Source organism: Patagioenas fasciata, chromosome 2, assembly GCF_037038585.1.
Source record: "Patagioenas fasciata isolate bPatFas1 chromosome 2, bPatFas1.hap1, whole genome shotgun sequence".
Lineage (NCBI taxonomy): Eukaryota > Metazoa > Chordata > Aves > Columbiformes > Columbidae > Patagioenas > Patagioenas fasciata.
Window position 1 is genome coordinate 113,454,026 of NC_092521.1, and position 18,903 is coordinate 113,472,928.

The 18,903-nt window shown below is 40.7% G+C and overlaps 1 protein-coding gene and 1 long non-coding RNA gene across 4 annotated transcripts in view; one reads left to right on the plus strand and one right to left on the minus strand.

Moving 5' to 3' along the window:
- LOC136098575 (uncharacterized) overlaps positions 1-12,364 on the minus strand; it is a 70,083-nt gene extending 57,719 nt beyond the window's left edge. For both annotated transcript variants that reach the window (XR_011737676.1, XR_011737675.1), the window contains exons 1-2: positions 12,114-12,364; positions 9,161-9,255 (exon numbers count right to left, since the gene is read on the minus strand). This is a non-coding gene — a long non-coding RNA (uncharacterized lncRNA). The remainder of the gene's footprint in view (positions 1-9,160; positions 9,256-12,113) is intronic.
- On the plus strand, positions 12,256-17,276 carry YAE1 (YAE1 maturation factor of ABCE1). Of its 2 annotated transcripts, none has more exons than XM_065832636.2 (4): positions 12,256-12,374; positions 13,449-13,763; positions 15,378-15,499; positions 15,906-17,276. In XM_065832636.2, the coding sequence occupies exons 2-4, from the start codon at positions 13,647-13,649 to the stop codon at positions 16,333-16,335; spliced, it is 669 nt and encodes a 222-aa protein (XP_065688708.1). In that variant the 5' UTR covers positions 12,256-12,374; positions 13,449-13,646; the 3' UTR covers positions 16,336-17,276. The 2 variants fall into 2 exon arrangements, with proteins under 2 accessions (XP_065688708.1, XP_065688707.1); XM_065832635.2 differs by having other exon boundaries at positions 12,322-12,390.
- Positions 17,277-18,903: the final 1,627 nt, after the last annotated feature.

The window sequence follows — 18,903 nt, forward strand, 5'->3', positions numbered from 1 at the left end:
ATAACAGGATGACCTTTTGCTGGAAATTTGTCAAAAGTTTTTCTGGTATCTACTGTGGGAAAACTCTTCCTTGAGGACATATAACTTAACTCCTGTTCATAAACCTTCAGCCATTAAAGACTCAAAAGACTATTCCATTATCAGAAGTGATGGAAGATCTCTCATAGGTTCCAAAATCTTTGCATGCCTTTCCTATTCCAGGAAGGAATTCAAGAAGGCTCAGTGGCAGGGAGAGGGGAGGATATCAACATCACCCAAACAAACAACACCATAATGTCAGTGTCCCTCCCTGGAAAGCAGAGGCCAACATTTGTTTTTCATACAAGAAGCCAGCTTGTGACACTGATCTCTACAACACTCAACAGTGAGGACTGAACTTGGACCCAGTGGATCTAACAACACCCAGTCTACTGTTCTGAGGACGAGGGATTGAAAGCAGATATTGCTGCTTCTTCTATTGCTCCTATATTATGCTTACGATACAATGTCAGGCACTCTGGGCTTCTCCCTTTAAATGTATTGGGAGATGACATTTTCATGGCTTGTTTAGAAGAAAAGAAGTCCTGCTACTAAAAAGGTTTTCTTGGAAAACGACCTTCTTTAGTTCTTTTCCTAACTTTAAATCCACAAATTCAAGACTAGGAAAACAGCAAGATACGCATTTTCGTTGAAGATCTTATCCCTAGAACCAAAATCCAGATCAGTTCAGGCTTTTCTCTCAAATTATTATTTGTAATCATAATCTGCTTTCTTTACCCTTAGCAATCACTTGTCCTTTGTGATGTTTAATATTGCTCAATTTCTTCTTTCACTTATAGAGCATCTCCATCATGCAGACACTCAAATCAAGGAATAATAAAAAAAAAATCCTAAGAAATACTCTGACAAATAAAGACCATCTGATGGGCATAAACATAAATGAGATGCGAACCAAAAATTTCAATAAACACTGAATCACCATCAATCTAGTATACATGCAAAGTCCCAAAACAACAGAATTATTTTGCAATGAGTAATGTCTTGCCAGTAGGGCACTATGCACAGCGTGATTAATTTTCACAGTCTAATGAGTTCCCCCCACCGAAAAAAAAAAAAAAAGCCAGTCCAAATTTATTTTGCAGTATCAGTCTTAAATTTCACTCATTCATTTACTCTGAAGTACATTTGTTGTGATTTTTATCTGTGGCACTGTACTGGGAAATGCGTTTCATGTGCATACACAAATCGTTATTTTAGCTTCAGAATCTGTAAAGTTCCTTGCTTTCTGTTACAGAGTGGGGAAATGTATCAAGCAGGAAGACAGTGACATGGCTAAAGTCACGCCACTACTTCTGATCCAGCAAAGGAGGAGTAACGCATCAATTACCCACAAAGATTTGAATGAAGCTTCTTTTTGTCACAGATGTAAAACGCTGCTGAGCAACCCACACCTTGTAATTAAACATCGAGGGCTGGGCTGTGCCCTGCACTTGGCTGGGGCACAGGGGTTGAAATCCTGCCCACTGAGTCAATGGATTCAGCAAAGCCAAAGATTCAGCCAAGCCCCACGCCTTGGTGTCACACACTGCTGCCCAAAAACAGGGTATGAGAGCTACTGAAGGGATGGCCTGGATGGCTTGCAAATCTGCTAACGGCTAGCTGAAGGCAGAGACATAATATCCTGTTACCTCCTGTGTACTCTCCTCTCAGAAGGAAGATTTAGAAGCCAGTAGATAATCTGCCAAAGAAAAGATTTATTCTCCCTTCAAGGAATCTTCCTCTTTTTTTTTTTTTTTCTCCATTCCTGACAGTCATCTCAAATACATAATGACTTATCTCCTGTTCTTCCATTTTGTCTTAATTCTAGTGATTGCACAGAAAAATGTCAAAATCAAGAGTTTAAACCAAAGAAAGCTCACAAAATTCCCCTTACAAAGGTATAGAGAATAAACAGGGGAATGGATATAAGTTCAGAAGCATTTCAAATTTCAGATAATTTAAAATTAGTGATTGATATTTAATGAACATATGAACATGCTGTTACATTATTTAGTAGCACAATGTTCTTTTGCAGGACTTAAGGTTCTGTAGATATTTTTAAACTGTACCTTTTTTTTTAAAAAAAAGGACTAAATATTTAGGAAATGTTCAGTAAATGGAGCAGAATTTACTGTCTACCTCACTTTCTTGATTGGGTTCAGCTACTTTGAATCTACTGACTCCTAACCAGGTACCAACTCAGAATCTAAGCCCACAGTAGAAGTTGAGACTGTTGTTCTATTTAGCCAGACATAATATGAAGTGCTAGGAGTTTCTCTAAGTTCTCATGTGCAGAAGCCACAATAAACTTGCTCCATCTTGATGAATGGCTCTGCGCTCACCAGAAGTAAGTCCCCATGTTGATGTGCTGTATAGCATTGATGAGGCATCTACTACGAAATCCCACTGGCAGATGCCCCAGATTTTTACCCTGTTTTTCAAACATTTTAGAAATATGGTGAGCTGCAAGGGCAGCTAATTAATAGTTTATTGGTGGTTATCCTAGAGTCCATAATAATCTTCCACTATACTATCCTTACAGCTGAGCTCTAAGGCTATGTGGTCCCCACAAGTGACATATGAATGTCAGAGAGAGGTGTAGAGAAGGATTTGTCTAATGAACAGGACTAAGTTACCAGAATGCCGGGTTTGGGGGGATCTTTTCCTGCACGGTCTGCACTATGTTAAAAAGAGTGTTACAAGGGTTGTGTGTTCAATGTTTAAAAATATCTTCTGTAGCACAGTACTTCCCAATATGTCACCACATCCTTCCCCCAACATTTTTCCCCAAGAAACTGCATTAATGTGGAGGCTATGCTCCATGTACTATGCCCCCTCATATAATTCTTCCTATACTCTCCAGGCAGTCTTTGTTTTTATTGCCTCAAGTGTGGCAAGATTTTACCAAATCTGCCTCCTTGCTCTCTTTATTTTACACAATAGTTCTCCTACCCTAATTTCAAACACTTTATAAACCCCATTCTTGTGGAAGGACTGGTGGGTACCAGTGACCCTTCACCATTCTGAGCAACTGATTTTTCCTCTCATCATTGCCTAGATATTTGCACACTGCAAATGACTCACACACATGCTCCCCAGTCTCTGATTAGAGCTGGTTGGGTCATTCCTACAAATCATGCATTACAGGAATTCTCATCCTTTAGTATTAAAATAAATTATTCATGTTCTTTAAAAAACGAGCTGTTTTATTGCTGCTGATTAAATAATATGCCTAAAATACATTGTTTGCAATATTTTTTGCCCATCAATCATTTCATGAATTATTCAGAAATATTTGTATTACACTGTCTCTGGTACTGGTTATTTGGAGTCAGGGAGGTAGATAAATATCCTCTTAACATATTCTCTCTCAGCAGAGACTTGGACTGGGAGATGGGGGAAGTGTTGTGGTTGCTTGCTGTGGGTAATACCTAAAAGTAAAAAAAAAAAAAACCACAAACAAACCAAATAGAAAACTAAGATTAGATGCTCGTGATTCTAACTACAGTGTGACTTCTTTCAGACTGAATCTCCAGGAGGGGACACAATGAATAGACCAGGAGGAAGGACTGAACACTGATGTCAATTAAACTGAAACCATGAAATAAATGAGGGGTTTCAGTGGTTGTTCTTCATAGCCACTTCAGTTTGGTATGCAAGGGAATGCTTCTGTTTTATTGCAATAGTAAATTTTACAGCACAGGGAGAGAGAGAATATTGGCATTTCAATCAGGCAGCTTCACACACACGTGTGCAGCCCACTCAACCCTGTGTTGAAAGCTTTATGAAAGAAAGCCTGTAGGATATCCAAGAGATTACTTACAAGATTCTAAGGGATGGATTTTTACGAAATCCTTATAACACAGCCTGGTGCCCTTGCTGAAGTGAATTTGAAATGTGCCCCTGAGCTGCTGAGAGTCTGCAGACAATGCTGGTAGGTATCAGGGTATACATGCATACCTGTATTTATTACAACCAGCAGACATACGCTTCTTTCAGATACAAAGATAAGGTGTCAGTCTTTGAGATTTTAAAAAATCAATGGTGTTTGTAGGGGCTACTATCAATTTTCATTACCCCATCAGTCATTCAGGAAACAAGGTTTGTCTGTGTTGCTTTAGCTTCTGAAAAGAGAAAACAGCCATTGCACAGGAATATGGAGGTAAAAGGGACAGGCAAAACAAGGTTTGACATTTTCAAATGATCACAGATCATACCATCTTATGCCTTAATATATGCTGAGAATTTTCTTGAGGAGCTAATAATGCATGAAAACAAAATGTAGTCCTCAGCACATTAGTAAAATATTTATACACTATTTTCTTTCTTGCTAGGAAAAAAAGGGACCTATTCCGCATGTGCTAAGATGATTCTCAGAGGACCTGAAGATTCTCCTTGGCAAAATTATTAAATTGTAGTCTCTTTAATAAACTGGAAATGCCTTTACCAAAGTTTGTGATAAAGGGTGCTCCTCAATAGAATATGATAGTTCACAAAAAGAAAAAAAAAAAAAAAATCAGTTACATTGTTTAGAAAAAGACCCTAAAATGTATAATTTTTATAAAGTTCTGGGAACAGAATTGACAGTTAATTTCAGTTTATATCATAATTAGGAGTAAGTGGAATAGACCCTGATACTAATATCCCACAGACACTTGATATTCTAAAACCTTACAATATGCAATGTGATCAGTTTGCAATTGATACATAATTAGAATTATAATACAGTTTCCATTTTGAGATTTATTTTCCAGCCCAGTCAAACTATCCAAACAAAGCTGTTGCAGAGAGATGTGTTTCTTAGAGGAATTGATATCCGTATGGGAGTTAGAAAGATAAATGAGTGGAATCTGGGTTCGGGAAGAAATAAAATGAAGTAGCCCATTTCTATAGAGAGCTTTTTTGCCATCTCCGTGTACAAATTGCCTCAAATAAGTTTCCCTTACATTCCTTGTAACTTAAGAGTGCCTGTCACATTGCCATGGAATTTGATTCTCAGCCTTCAGGTGGTGTTGAATTCATTCTGATTTTGCTGTGTAATTGCTGCATAACTTGTAAAATTGTTTAGTCACAATTAGTCAGCTGATGCATTGAGTCAGTGGCAAAATCCAATACATGGTTTTGCTGAAGGTGTGACCTCATTTATTTCACAGAATGGGAGGGTACTTCATAGCTCTTTTTTTCTAGTTCTTTGAAGAACTTTAAAGCTCTTTATTGCTATTTAAATGATGAGCCACACCTGCCTGATGTAACCCACTGATCCACTCGTTGAAGCTTTTGGATGAGCAAAGAAAGGCAGCTTCAGACCTTGAATGTATCATATGCTTGCTCTGAAGTCAGGACCTGAGCTTGTAACATGACCTCTGTTGGCTCAGTTTTCTTAAAGAGCTAGCAAGTCTTCTGCTGCTGAAAATTTGATGAGGAAGTTCAACTTTTCTGTGATCCTGCACACTGAGAACTGCATTACCTTGAGTGCAAACCCACAGAAATCAATAACTACCTGAAAAGCAATGTGCTTCTCAGCATAAATCAGGGTGACAGATACAGACCACAATAATTCAATGCAAAAAGTACCTAATGTTTCTTGTTTAGATGGTGGGTTAGCGTTGGGTCGGATGACCTGCTCCTAAGCAAAATACTATGGCAAAGTATAGGCATGTAACTGCATGTAAATGTATATAGTTAAGTCCTGTGAAATAAGTCTGGAGTAACTCTGAGAAACATGCTCAATATTTTCCAGACTAGTGCGTAATATTCAAGATATGTCATGTGCAATGGGTCATCATGTTTACATGATGAATTCCCTGTTCTGTTAGCTGCATGGCACTTGCAGTTGCTATTGAAGGTAGCACCTTCCAGTGACACTGATGATAATTGCAAAAGATGAGCATATCTGTACTTGCAGGTCTGAGATGGTAACCCAGGGCAGTGGTAAGATCACATTCAAGGGCAGGCAGGAGAACAAATCTCTGAGCATTTAGCTACATGCCACCACCCAAGTGGCTAAAAAGGCCAACAGCATCCCAATGTGTATCAAGAATAGTGTGAACAGTAGGAATAGAGAAGTGATTGTCCCCTTGCACTCAGTGCTGGTGAGGCCCCACCTCAAATACTGTGTTCAGTTTTGGGCCCCTCACTATAGGAAAGACATGGAGCTGCTGGAGTGAGTTCAGAGGAGGGTGATGAGGCTGGCGAAGGGTCTGGAGCACAAGACTTACGAGGAGCAGCTGAGGGAACTGGGGCTGTTTAGCCTGAAGAAAAGGAGGCTGAGGGGAGACCTTATCGCTGTCTGCAACTACCTGAAAGGAGGTTGTAGCATGGAGGGTGTTGGTCTCTTCTCCCAAGTAGCAGGTGATAGGATGAGAGGAAATGGCCTCAAGTTGCACCAATGAAGGTTCAGATTGGATATTAGGAAATATTTATTCATGGAAAGGGTTGTGAAGAGTGGGACAGGCTTCCCAGGGAAGTGGTGGAGTCACCATCCCTGAAGTTGTTTAAAAGGCATATGGATGAGGTTCTTAAGGACACGGTTTAGTGCTAGAGTTAGGTTATGGTTGGACTTGATAATCTTAAGGGTCTCTTCCAACCAAAATTATTTTATGACCTCCAGGTGGCTCAGAATAACTCAGAGCCAGAACTGTAAGTAAAATGGTACTTATTCTTCCAGCTTTGGTTAAGAAGACAGGACTGAGAATGGGAGAAAGAGGCGAGTGAGATAGGAAAGTCACTGCCCAGGTGCCCTGCCAAGGGCACCTCACCTGGCTGCAGCAGCAGTCATGAGGTAAAAATGAGCAAAAGAGGCATAAACATTTTGCCATACCCAGCAACATGCTGTCCTGGGCAATTGGTTTCTCTCATCCAGCAGGCCCTCCTCAGAGAGCTGGGGTAGCAGTTCACAGGTGACAATGGCTCTGCAGGGGGCTGTAGCTCCCTGGGGGAGAGAGCCAGCCTCACCGTATAGCTGGGTCCCCAGCGGCCCAGCCATGCCAGCTCACTTTGTTCCACAGCTGAGGATATCAATTGCCCAGCAGCCTTTGTGCTAAGCACAGCCAAACAACCAATTACACACAGCAGATATGGCGTACATGCTGTACTGGAATTGTTCACAATCCACATGCAACACAAAAGCCACCATTTAACCACCCTTGTCATAACCTCCACCTTTCAGAGACTGTGCATTGTCACTGAAACAATTGTTTTCTCATGGTTTCAGGTGCCAAAGAAATCGCTGCACTCCACAAGTTTTATGCCTTCTAGCAGTTCCATTCACTTCAGACAATTGGATCAGCATTGTACAGCTGCTATTCCTGCAGTTTTTCATCATTTGCCTGAGTTTATACAAGGGATAAAACAGAGAGGGCAATTCGTCTCTTAACCAAAGGAAAAGAGCTGGCATTTCTCTCCCGTTGGAGCAACACAAGTGTGATATAAAGTCTGTGTGATTTGAATAGAGATGCAGCTCACTGGGGAAATTCATATGCGGAACACAGCATTATCCTTGGACCAATTACATTCACAATAATTATTTGCGTGTTATGATAGGTTATTATTCAAACAAAAACGCAGTTCTGCATCCAAAAATGTTACCAATAAGGTAGAAAAACCTTATTGAAGGATATCCGAGTCACAGAGCTACAAGGTCCTGATTGATTGATGACAAAAACCAGTCAGACTCATCACTGATATTCAGTAGGCACACAATTCAGCTACACAACTAAGATGTAGAATTTATTACATTTTCTTTTCCTTACTGACATAAACTTTGATGTTCATGTGGAATTTCAGACTGTAAAAAGCTCGCTATCAACAGATTGAAGACAATTAGCAATAATCTTTCTTTGCATCACTGTTGTATATTCTGAAAATAACAGTCCCATACTACACTTTCTTCTGTCAGCATTAGTCTTGAACTGGAATGTGTGTACAGGTCATTTTGATCTCAGCCATACCATCTTTTTTGCAATGTTTGGGTTGTTGTTGAAGTTCCAGAATGAATATATGAACTCTATCTGGGGACAAAAAATTTCACTCATTTGAGGAGCAAACCAAGGAAAATGACAGATGAGGGGGAGAACTGCGTTGGTGTTAATAAACTGTACCTACTGCTCTGTTTAGAATGCAACAGTTCAGAGTACAGCTTTTCAAACTGCAAGCGTGGCTTCCCCAGAGATGTTCAAAGCAAGCCTGGGGAAAGCAGGAAGGAAAAAAATATTCCGTCATCTAACCACTTCCACTTATAATTCCATACAAGCCAAACTGCTGTCAGTTCATGGAATATTTAGGGAAGGGTTTTGATGGTTTGTGTTTGGTTTGGTTTGTCTGGGGTTTTTTTTGTGTTTTTCCTGTTTGTGGGGTTTGTTGGTTGGTTGGTTGGTTTGTTTATTTTGCTGGTATCTGAAATGGTAACAATTACAGAAGAAGGAAAACTGCTCTGTTGTAACATCTAAATATAAAAGTTCTGTGCTTTGGTAATACAGAGCAAGGAAGAGGCAGAAAACTATTATCTCCCCTGAAAACACTTGTGTGAGAAATAATAGCAAAATGGTTATTAAGATTCCTGTGGTGCTTTGAAGTGAGAGTTAGACATTTACTGTTGATATATTCATGAATTTTTAGTTTCCATATTCTGCCATTTTCTTCTGACATTAAATGAGACATTTTGACCTAAAGTGTTGTGTAATTTTATCACGTTATTAAATAAGAGAGAAATTATTACACAAAACCAGGGAAAATATTCCTGTGTATTACTTACCTTCTTCACAAGAGGGTGATAGGGCTTTACTAGTAAATTGCCTTAATACCCTGAATGAGACATGTTACAGAAAAACACAGAAATGTTTATTACTGTGCCCTGGTAATAATCATTGATCCCAGAGGTTTATTTTAACCCCCTTGTTTAATTTAGGGTTGCTCTAGTCTCCTGTGCTGTAAGCTGCAATATTTAAAACCTCATTAAGCCTATGACCTTTCTGTCAACCTGTTAGCTGTTTCCTTCTCTGTTGTAGGTCTGGAAGCAAAGGATTTAAGCACTGGAGGTCACTGTAGCACTGTTGCAACACCCAGCCAGAAGTACACAACCCCACCACCCCTTGCATGAAGAGAGCCAGATCAGGACAGAGTGTGTGAGCATGAGCATGTCTACCTTGTTGCTGTTGTAGGCAGTCCTACCAGCGCCCTCTCATTCACCATGTTCAAGGAAAACAGCCTCAAATCTGACCAGTCAGTAGAGGGGGATACCTGAAAAAGACCACAGACCAGACCTTAGGCAGAATACACACTTTGGGAGGAACTTACAGTTTAAGGCTCTTCAGAAACTTTGTGCCATGCTTGGTGACAATGAATATATTATCTTTATCAAATATTGACTGTTTTCATTCTCCTCACATCTCAATAGCTTACTCTTTTCCACTGTGTTTTAGTCTTGTTTACTGCAGAGATAAGTGAACAGTGACTTCAGTGTTGATGAAATTAACCCAAATACCATTTAAGAGCTGTGATTTCTTAAAAGGATCATACTACTCCAAAAATTAGAGACAATGAAACATGGTTCTGTCAGTTCACGACAATAAGCACTGTATGGAGAATAATTTATGGAGTAAATAGTCCTTTGCCCTGGGCCTTCACAAGCCTTAGCTCAGCTCTGCCAGAGACAGCAGTACACAGCAACAGAAATTGTCCTAGGGAGAATGTGATCATCCTGCCCCACAGAGTAGCCCATAAGCAGCACAAGTCCTGGCTATGGTAATCAACCACCATCCAAAGAAGCTTGAAATCTTGAGGGGTCTTTATGCATTATGATGAAATCCATTGGCTGCTTCTGTCAGTTTGGGTTTGACTTGAAAGACAAGAGTGTGTAATAATGACCTGAATGGGAGCAATGCTTTATGTGAAGGTGTAAAGGAGCAGCTCATACTACTATGTTCATATATTTTACTTTTGGCTATTATTCTTGGCTGATGGCTTAATGCCATAACTTACCACTAAGATGCAGCAGACAGAATTCCTTTGTAATGGTCTCCTGCGACCCTTTGGTAGTCCTAAGTTCTGCATGACTGTGCACTCCCCCTCTGGAGCGTCTCCCCAGTACTACAGGTGTGCAGGGAGTAACTACTCAGCCAAGCATCTTCATGGCTTAGAGGCACCTTTGGTATAGCAGATACCATAAGCCTAAAATTAGCCAGTTTTTAACCTTAGATGTGGCAGTGACAAACTTACAATGGGTCACAAATCAACTACTTAGTTTTTTACATTTTCAGGTAAGCTTTCATTATTCTGCAAAAAACCACCAGAACATGTTTGTAGCCAGTGAAATATAGTTCTTCTGTTTTGATCCTTTGGCATGTGTTGTTACAAAGTGCCACCCTAGTATGCGGACACTGCTTTATTTAGAACACACACAGGTATGGAAAACATCCACACCCTGAGGCACTAAACCTCACCCTCAAGCCCTGCCAGCCACCCTGTCAAAGCCATCAGCATACAATCAATTTGTCTTCAGGTTACACCTGTACTTCATACCCCAACAATGCTGCTTTTGATATACAATATGATTCACTGAACTGTCCACCCAATACTAAGACAAAGGGGTAGGAATATGAACTTCCTTCATTATTTCTCATGGTTATAAGGATTTATCTTAAGCAAACATCTGTGTGGAATGATCAGCTTTAGTAAACGTAATACTGAGATGATAGTTTGAATTTGGGAGACACAGTGACCCTGAGGCATGACCTGAATATCTTTTCTAGAAGAGCAAGAGGCAGAGGGGTAATAAGCAAAGGGTTAACACACATTTCATAGCATCATTATGACCCATCATGAGGAGTCACGAGTTTCTGTCACTAGAAGGCTTTTCTGTGACTGTGCATTTGTGTGTTCAGGCTATACTCAGTATTGTTGCTATAAAAAAAAAAAAATGGTAGAGCTAGCTAAATAAGCCTTTATCAAACAGGAGGTGGAAGTGATAGAACTGGGCTAGGAAATCAGCAGTCATGAACACGTATAGTAACTACTGAGGAACAGATATATATGGTTCTGGCCACCCAGAGGCAGCAGTGTCATTTCACCCCCTGATACACAAGTTTCTAGACAGATTTGGGCTACTTAGCCACTCATAACTCAGCATGCAACCACCAGCGAGCATCCAAGAAGTGCCACGAGCAGGAGCACAGCCTGTCTCTGCAAAACAAGACGGACAAGGGGAACGAGAGTGCTGTGGCTGAGTAAGTCACAGCGTGCAGCCGTTCATCCCTCAGCACCCACAGTACAAGGACAGGCTCTCCTGTGTAGCCTCATCTAGGTGTTCCTGCTCCAGCAGAGGGACTGGACTAGATTATCTTCTGAGGTCCCTTCCAATCCCTAACATTCTGCTGTCATCTGTGTCCCTGCAGCCACCAGCCTTCCCTCCCACAGGAGCTGGGACACCGGGCAGTCACGGGGGTGAATGTGATACCCCGGCCAGCACGGTGAACAGGGAATTAGTCTCTCCAGACCGACAGCAAATGTGTTCCTGTCAGGGACCTGCAGAAGCGCCCAGGACACGAGGGCATTTACTGAAACAGGATTCAGCAACCTGGAGAAATACAACTTGAATTTGGAGGTTGATTTATAGTATGTTTAAGAAGATTAAACAACTTTAAACTCATGCTCTTAAGTCAAACGCAGGATGCACCAAAAAAAAAAAAACCACATTATTTTGTTGGGTTTATGTCAAAAGGGTATTGCCATTTAATAGAAGCAAGCGATGAAACACTCTACTCCTGCTGCCACCCTTCACATTAAAAATGAGTATTATAATGCCTAAATCTTGTAGAGGACAGCCTGAGGACACATCTGACACACAAGCATCTTGAGGATTCAGAAGCCAACAGTGCAGATTTTTTTTATTATTATTTTTTTTTTTAAATTCCACAATTTATGACTGAAAATAGGATGAAACCTCCACGCCTGGGAAACATGCTCCCTCTGGGTTGGCTTGAGGGCGCTGTGTAAGGAAGGGCTGAAGCAGCCACACGCCCTCGCCCTGGCAAGTCGGGAGTGTGGCTCACACAGACGACTCTCTCCTTCCCCGCCACAGCCCGGCCTCCGCCACTGACCTGCCCTCCTCGGCGGGCCGGAGAGCCCGGCCACCGCGTCCCGCCTCCTTGAGGAGGATGTGAGGCTGCGCCCGCACTCAAGATGGCCGCCCACTTCCAGTGTCTCAGACGGGCTTTGAAGCCACAGGGTTGCTGGTTAAGATGGCGGCCGTTTACCTGGGGCCTCCCCTGACCTTGCCCTCGCTCAACATGGCTGCCGCTTCCCTATTGCTTCCGAGGGCAGAGAAGCCAGTTTGCCCTCAGCCAATATGGCGGCTCCCAGTAAGCGGAGGCTGCGGTGAGGGATCGGGGTGGCGGCGGGGTCTGGGGGAGCGGCCGGGAGAGGCGAGGCGAGTTGAGGGGAGACTGCGCCTGCTGTTGGGGACGAGGGAAAGAGGAAGGCTTCTCGTAGCCCAGCCACTTTTAGGGAAGCTGGGCGTCTGCCGGCCTGAGCAGCCGGCTCTGAAATGGCGGGTCGGGGCCTAGCCGGTGCCGTGGCGGGGGACCTGAGGGCTCGGCCGGGGTTTGGGCAGGGTGTGGGGACGGTGGTATGCCCCTCTGCCCCCCTTCCGCGGGGAGGGAGCCTGCAGACTGCGATGCTCCAGCCGGTTGTGTCCCGGGAAAGCGGCGTGGCCGAGCGTGGGGTGGGACTTACGACCCTCGGTTCCCCGGGAGCCACTGGTGCCTCTGCAAGAAAACAGCGTTTGTGGGTTGTGAGAACTTAACCCGTGCAATGGATCAGTTGTGAGCGGCCTCTTAAAGCTTTCTTCAGTGGAAAAGATGAAACAATCCAGTTCTGTCTTCTTCCTTTTGCAATAGAACTATATAATTTATTCAAAATACAAAGTGTTTCCAAAAGATGGACCCAATTTGAAATCACTATATACAAATTCAACTATTGGCTTGATGTTGTCTGTACAGCAGGTGGAGAGAACATGGAGCATTTATAAAAAAGGTTACTGAAACTTGATTACTCATTAAACCATTTGTAAATTTTTGCGTAACGTGTTGCCATTGAGAAATTGGGTCCATCTTTTGGAAATACCCTGTGTAAAGGGGTATTTCTACTCAAGGTTTCTAAGATGGTTAAGTATTTGGCATAACCAGGAAACTGAAAATCAAAGGTGAAAGTCCTTGCCAGTTATTGACTCTGCAGGCAGTTACCTGTGTGTATAACTTACTTAATGCACCATATGGAGACTATATGGGGCTGTTTGTCACCTGCTTTCAGAATCAAGTGCATATTAGATGTGCATATTCATGTCAGTGCTATAAGAAAGGAAGAAACTACTGTCTTAAGTTGCCCTCATAAATTACAGAATTGCTTTACCAGTTGATGATGTCTTCTCTTGACAGATGCACCCTGATGGTCAACAGCATCCATTTTCCATGCGGCAACAAATGTATGGGTTGAATAATCAGCTCCTGACACGACTTCTCGTTAGAACTCACTTTTTTTTTGCCTAATCTGACACTTAGCCAGATGGACTTTTGATAGTTTCTCAGTGTTTTTTTTTAACTACATAAACAGAGGTCACAGTCATCACTGCTGTTATGTCCTGGGTACAAGTTGCAGTCAGCCGATCCAGTGAGGATATATTTGACGAAGATGCAGATGAGATGTATCTACTACAGAAAGAATGGAACAGCACCATGAAAAAAAGATTGAAGGTATTTCTGTAACAATGATTTAATAGTCTTTTAAAGCAGTTTACATTTACTGATACATACGTTGTTATACATATGGCTGATTTAAAGTGGCAAACTCAGAGTTACTGCTTAAAAGTTATTGTGGCATAGCTGCTTCTCAATGTCAGGAAAGCTTAGCAGGGGTTTACAGAGGCTCTGTCGTAGTAATCATCAGAGAAAAGTACTGTTTTACGAAGACATCGGCTCCTTCTGTACAACCATATTCATTTGTAAAAGGCAGTGCTAAATTCTGATGTCAGCTATTTGCTTCATACTTGTAGGCATACCGCTAGTAGATGTACGACAACACAGCTAAACAGTGCTAACAAAGAAATACGAGATGTTTGTGTTTCGAAGTAGAGTTCTTCATCAGTCAGATGGAAGATGTGTGACTCCATGTGGAACCACAATGGGATGTTGCAGTCTGGGTAGTTCTTTGGCTTATTTGTTCTCCTGGTGAAAAATATATGTTAAAGCTGGATTCTACAGCCCTTCACTCCCTGGAACTCTACAGGAACAAAACAAGTACATAAACCCAGGTTACTTCAACAGATACATTATCATTCAGAGTGAGATCAGTGGGGCTTCTCTGCTCACGGGTGAACAGCATTTGGCTGAGGAACATGAATGGAAGGTGTTGCGTAGGCTGTTGATGAGGAAAGGCATTACAACAGAGCTCTTGTATTATTCTCATAGGAAAAGTTTCTTCCATTTGAGTCCCTTGGAAAGACTGATTTTCTGACGGGGTTGTTTAGTGTTCTTACACAAATCCCTCTGCTATTTTATGAGTGGATACTGCAAAATCACAAAATGTTACTGAGGTTAGAGCTGTATGTTTGGCAGAATAAAGACATTCTTGTTCCTGGCTATTTCTCTAGCAAGGCCACCAGTTTTCTTCTCTCATGAGCAAATAGAAGTTTTCACTCTCCTAACTTGCTATTTTGGTGTGAAAAAAGTTAAGAATTATTCTACATTATATGGTTAGAATATATAGAGATTAATTTGCAGTACAATCACTAGCTGTTTCTTGCAGAAAGCAATCACAATGTTACATGTATTTATACGTGGCTCACTCCATCACCATCTTTTTTTAGTATAACTCTTGAATTGAGTGAGATCTGGCAAACAGAAAACAAGGCCAAGTAATTCATTTTGTGAAAACGGGTAGATGGATTACAGATAGGAGAGTACCACTGTGAAAAGGAAGGCTTTGCAGCTGTTGTTTTTTAGATGTCTAGAAATCTATATATGGTATTCTTTAAGAAATTTTTCATAAAGGAGCTGGTCATCATAAAATCAAGCATGCTTTCCTGCAGTTTTGTTTTATTTTTTGATGTTTCTACAAATACTTGTTTTCTGACTTTTGGGGATCTTTTAGGAAAGAACTGGATCATACAGATCAGTAAATCATAATGTACTGCAAAAAGCATGTTATGGGTTGGCAGTGGGGGAATAGCTGGGAGGGATGTTCAAATCTAGAAGCTGTAATTTAATAGACTGAATGCTTGTTTAAACTTTTTTTTGTTATTGTTATGAAATTGTCATAGGTCCAATTTTTCATCTTGTGAACAACCTGTTTCACTACTGTTATTATAGGAAGGCTATAGGGATGGAGTTGAGGCTGGAAAAGAACTTGCACTCCAGGAAGGCTTTAATCAAGGTTACAGACATGGTGCTGAGCTGATGGTTACATGTGGCCAGTTCAAAGGAACCCTGAAGTAGGTTACCATCACCTTAAGGTCATGTGCATGTGGAGGGTGTGTAGGGAGGGAGCATGCATGCAGTTTTTTATTTAGTTTATTTTTTTAAAAAAAGTACATTGTAAATCTGTCTAAAGTGAGCAACCTGAGAATTCTCATGTCTTGAATACAAAGGATTGCCTACCCAGGTGTAGAGTGATCATTCTTAAAAATCCTCCTTCAGTTGCTCTTCCAAAATTATCTGAATCTACATCTTTAAGCTTAATATTGAGTTCTGCTGCTTGAATTTCCCAGAAAATGTGAGTGAAACATATATATATTTATATAGTATAGATACCTTGTCACATTGCTGTCTCTCTTCAACAACTGGAGGTCTGTGGGGGTACATGTAATCACTTTGTTGTTGTTGTTTTTCACTTTTCAGTGCTCTCTTATCCTGGTGTCATTTTAATGGACATGATTCTGCTTTAAGTAAGATAAATAATCTCCTTGAAGTGGTTGGAAAGCATGAAGAAGATATGCTTAAATATCTGAATTCTACTGAACAACAGCCACATCTCGGACACGTTTTAGATTCTGTTCAGGATATGGACCTTAATCACACAGCTCCAGCTGCGACAGAGTACAATGAAGTTGAAGCTGGAAAACATGAAGGTGCCAGCAGCTCTGGTGGAAACATTTGTAGAAATAATGGTGATGTTGGTTCCTTGCAGTCTGAGTGCAGCAAGGCAAAACTCTGTGCAGATGCTAAAGAGTCAACCCTTGCTTGGGTTAAAAAGCAGACTATTTGGCTAGTAGAGCAGCTGGGTTTATCACTGGATATACTCCATCACGTCCAGCAACTGGAACATTAGTTTTTCTGTTTGGTGTATTTAAAATTCTCAGCTGGATTGGATGCTCAGTTTGTGGACCACATACAGGCTGATGCATCACTTCAATTTAGGGAAATCTGATTTTGATACTTCCCAGTAGAGGTAATTTCTGTAAATCCTCGCAAAAACCCTCCTGCTTTTAAAGCTCTACAAAGATCTACTGAACTGTTCTGCATGAGAAGCTGACGTCTCATCCTCACTTTGTCTTTTGGCAGTAGTTTGGAAATGGAGTATGCCCCTCTAAATGCATACCCTCTAATATCTGAAACTTAAATGCCCAGTGCTATGGACAAACTATTTTTTCAGAATAAGATGATTATGACATGTCAACTCTATGGAAAAGAGAACAGGATTTGCTGCTGATTTCTAGAGTGCTGTGACTCCCACTAGTCACTATATAAAAATAGGAATTTTTCACCTTTTGTCAAATTCTTCATATTTTGTGTCTACTATGCAGTGCACTTTCACAGTTAATTATTTTTTCCTTTTCCTACAGTTCTATTCATTTCACTTTTGCTGAAAACACACCATTGTCTTCAAATGCAGAATTATTGACAATTTCACTTTTCTAATGTTATACCATCTACTCTTACCCTGTTAGACCACACCGAACATGTTTCCAGTCTAACAAGCTTCCTTGTGTTACTTTTGTATTTATTTTGCCAGACCCTCTAGCCTGAACTTTCTTTCCCTCACTCCCATAGTGTTTTTTCCAAACTCTTCAAGGAAGCCAGGCTCATTCAGCTTATTTAGAAACATGTTGTCAGCCACATATGCATATTTGTGACAACTTTGTATTTCTGTGTCAACCTTCCTTTTCCTGTTGTTTGCCTTAATTGTAGCTGCAAGTTGCTCTGGTCAGGAGGTCTTTTCTTTGTGAATGCCTTTCTCTGTTTTACACTAATTAAACTGATTTACAGTAAGTTAGTAGTTTCCTTGTTTTAAGTTGCTTGTAACTTCATGTCTGAGACAAAGCAGGTCTAGGCAGAGTCAAACTGAAATTTTCAAAAGCTGGCTAAACTATGCTTTAAAAAAACAAAACAAAACAACAAACCACAATTTTTATACTTTGAGGCCAGAAAAAAGCTAAGGTAAAAATTACTTATTTTTTCAGAGACTGAGTTTACAATTTTGTTACTAAGACTCTTATTATCCTGCCATGGAGTTGGTAGATTTTAAGTTTGGCTACCATTCAGTACCACTGCAGTTAAGAGTCTCTGATTTAATCTGTTTCTGAAATAGTGGACAAATAGGGCTGTCTGCATTAATTATGTATGTACAAAATTGTTTGAGCAATCTGCTTTTTCTTAATTTATTTAGCAGAACACTGACATGGATAAACATTACTTTTCTACAAGTGCATGTGTTACAGCCTGTATCACATATGGTAGACAAATTTCTTCCATACTGTGGTAGGATATGATGCAGACAAAAATAGAGGTTACTAGAGCAGTGTTAAACTTTCCAAACTTAGGAAGTCTAAAAATGCAAATTCTGGAGTATTACTCCTATGTATTTAATGGTGTGCAAAGAGGAACTCCATTCACAAATTAATAAGTAGACAGTGAGCTTGCCAAGTTCTCTCCAACTACTTCCGCAAAAGCAAGATATGCCAGGGAAAATATTTCTTTATTCTTTGATTATCAAACAATACGTTGTGTGTTTTACTTATCTATTGTAACAGCTGCTGTACTAGCTGTGGAATTACTTTCTTCCACTCCGCACAAAGTTTCCGTGCTTACTGTGGAGTTACTTTTTTCCATGTTACTACCCAGAGTTTCCAGTTCGGCTGTGGAGACATTTTGGTTTGGGCTGTCTGTAATACTTGGCTTATCTGTCACTACTAAGTCTTGCTGACCAGCCACAGAAAGACTTTCTTCAAGACTACTATAATCTGTAATTTGCTTATGTGGTGGTTCAGGTTTTTGTTCTGTGTCTGCTTCCATGTCTTGTGTTTCACTATCAGCTTTCACCTTGGCAGCATTCCTGAAAATAGCTCTCATGACAACTGGGACTGACATGCAGCTGAAGGAGGAAATAAAACATTAGTTACTACTATAGACTTCATCCATTCTTCAATATACTTTTTTTTGAAACTGTGGACGACACCTGAGTGATGAAAAGGAATGATGGTGAAAACCAGCACTACCTTCTTGCATCTTTTTGCCCTCTATAACCTGATAGGTGTTAACAGTGTAACTACAATGTGCTATACCAGAAACATATGTTGAAACAATGAAATCAGTGCTGATCTTTGAGTTTAGTGATGCAAAGAAGCTTGATGGAAAGAGTGGGAGGGTTTGGTAAAAAAGTCATAAGGGTGCTTTTAACGAAAAACCTAAACTAACATTATTGAAATACATTAATTCTTGCTCAGTTTTATAATTGTAACTTTCATGTTTTGCATAAGACAGGAGCATATCTTCTCTAAAACACTATCCAACAGAGGTTTTTGGCAATAGAGTTATGTGGTGCCAGGGATGGTGTCTAGTATCCTGTGACTTAAGACAGGGCAGAATAATTAAACAGGTTCAAAATCCAGCCTGCATT

Bases quoted from the DNA above. Each gene is read 5' to 3' on its own strand.
- YAE1 (XM_065832636.2), top strand. From the start codon at position 13,647: ATGTCCTGGGTACAAGTTGCAGTCAGCCGATCCAGTGAGGATATATTT. The intron at 13,764-15,377 runs GTATTTCTGTAA...CTGTTATTATAG, and splicing joins CCATGAAAAAAAGATTGAAG to GAAGGCTATAGGGATGGAGT. The intron at 15,500-15,905 runs GTAGGTTACCAT...TTCACTTTTCAG, and splicing joins CAGTTCAAAGGAACCCTGAA to TGCTCTCTTATCCTGGTGTC.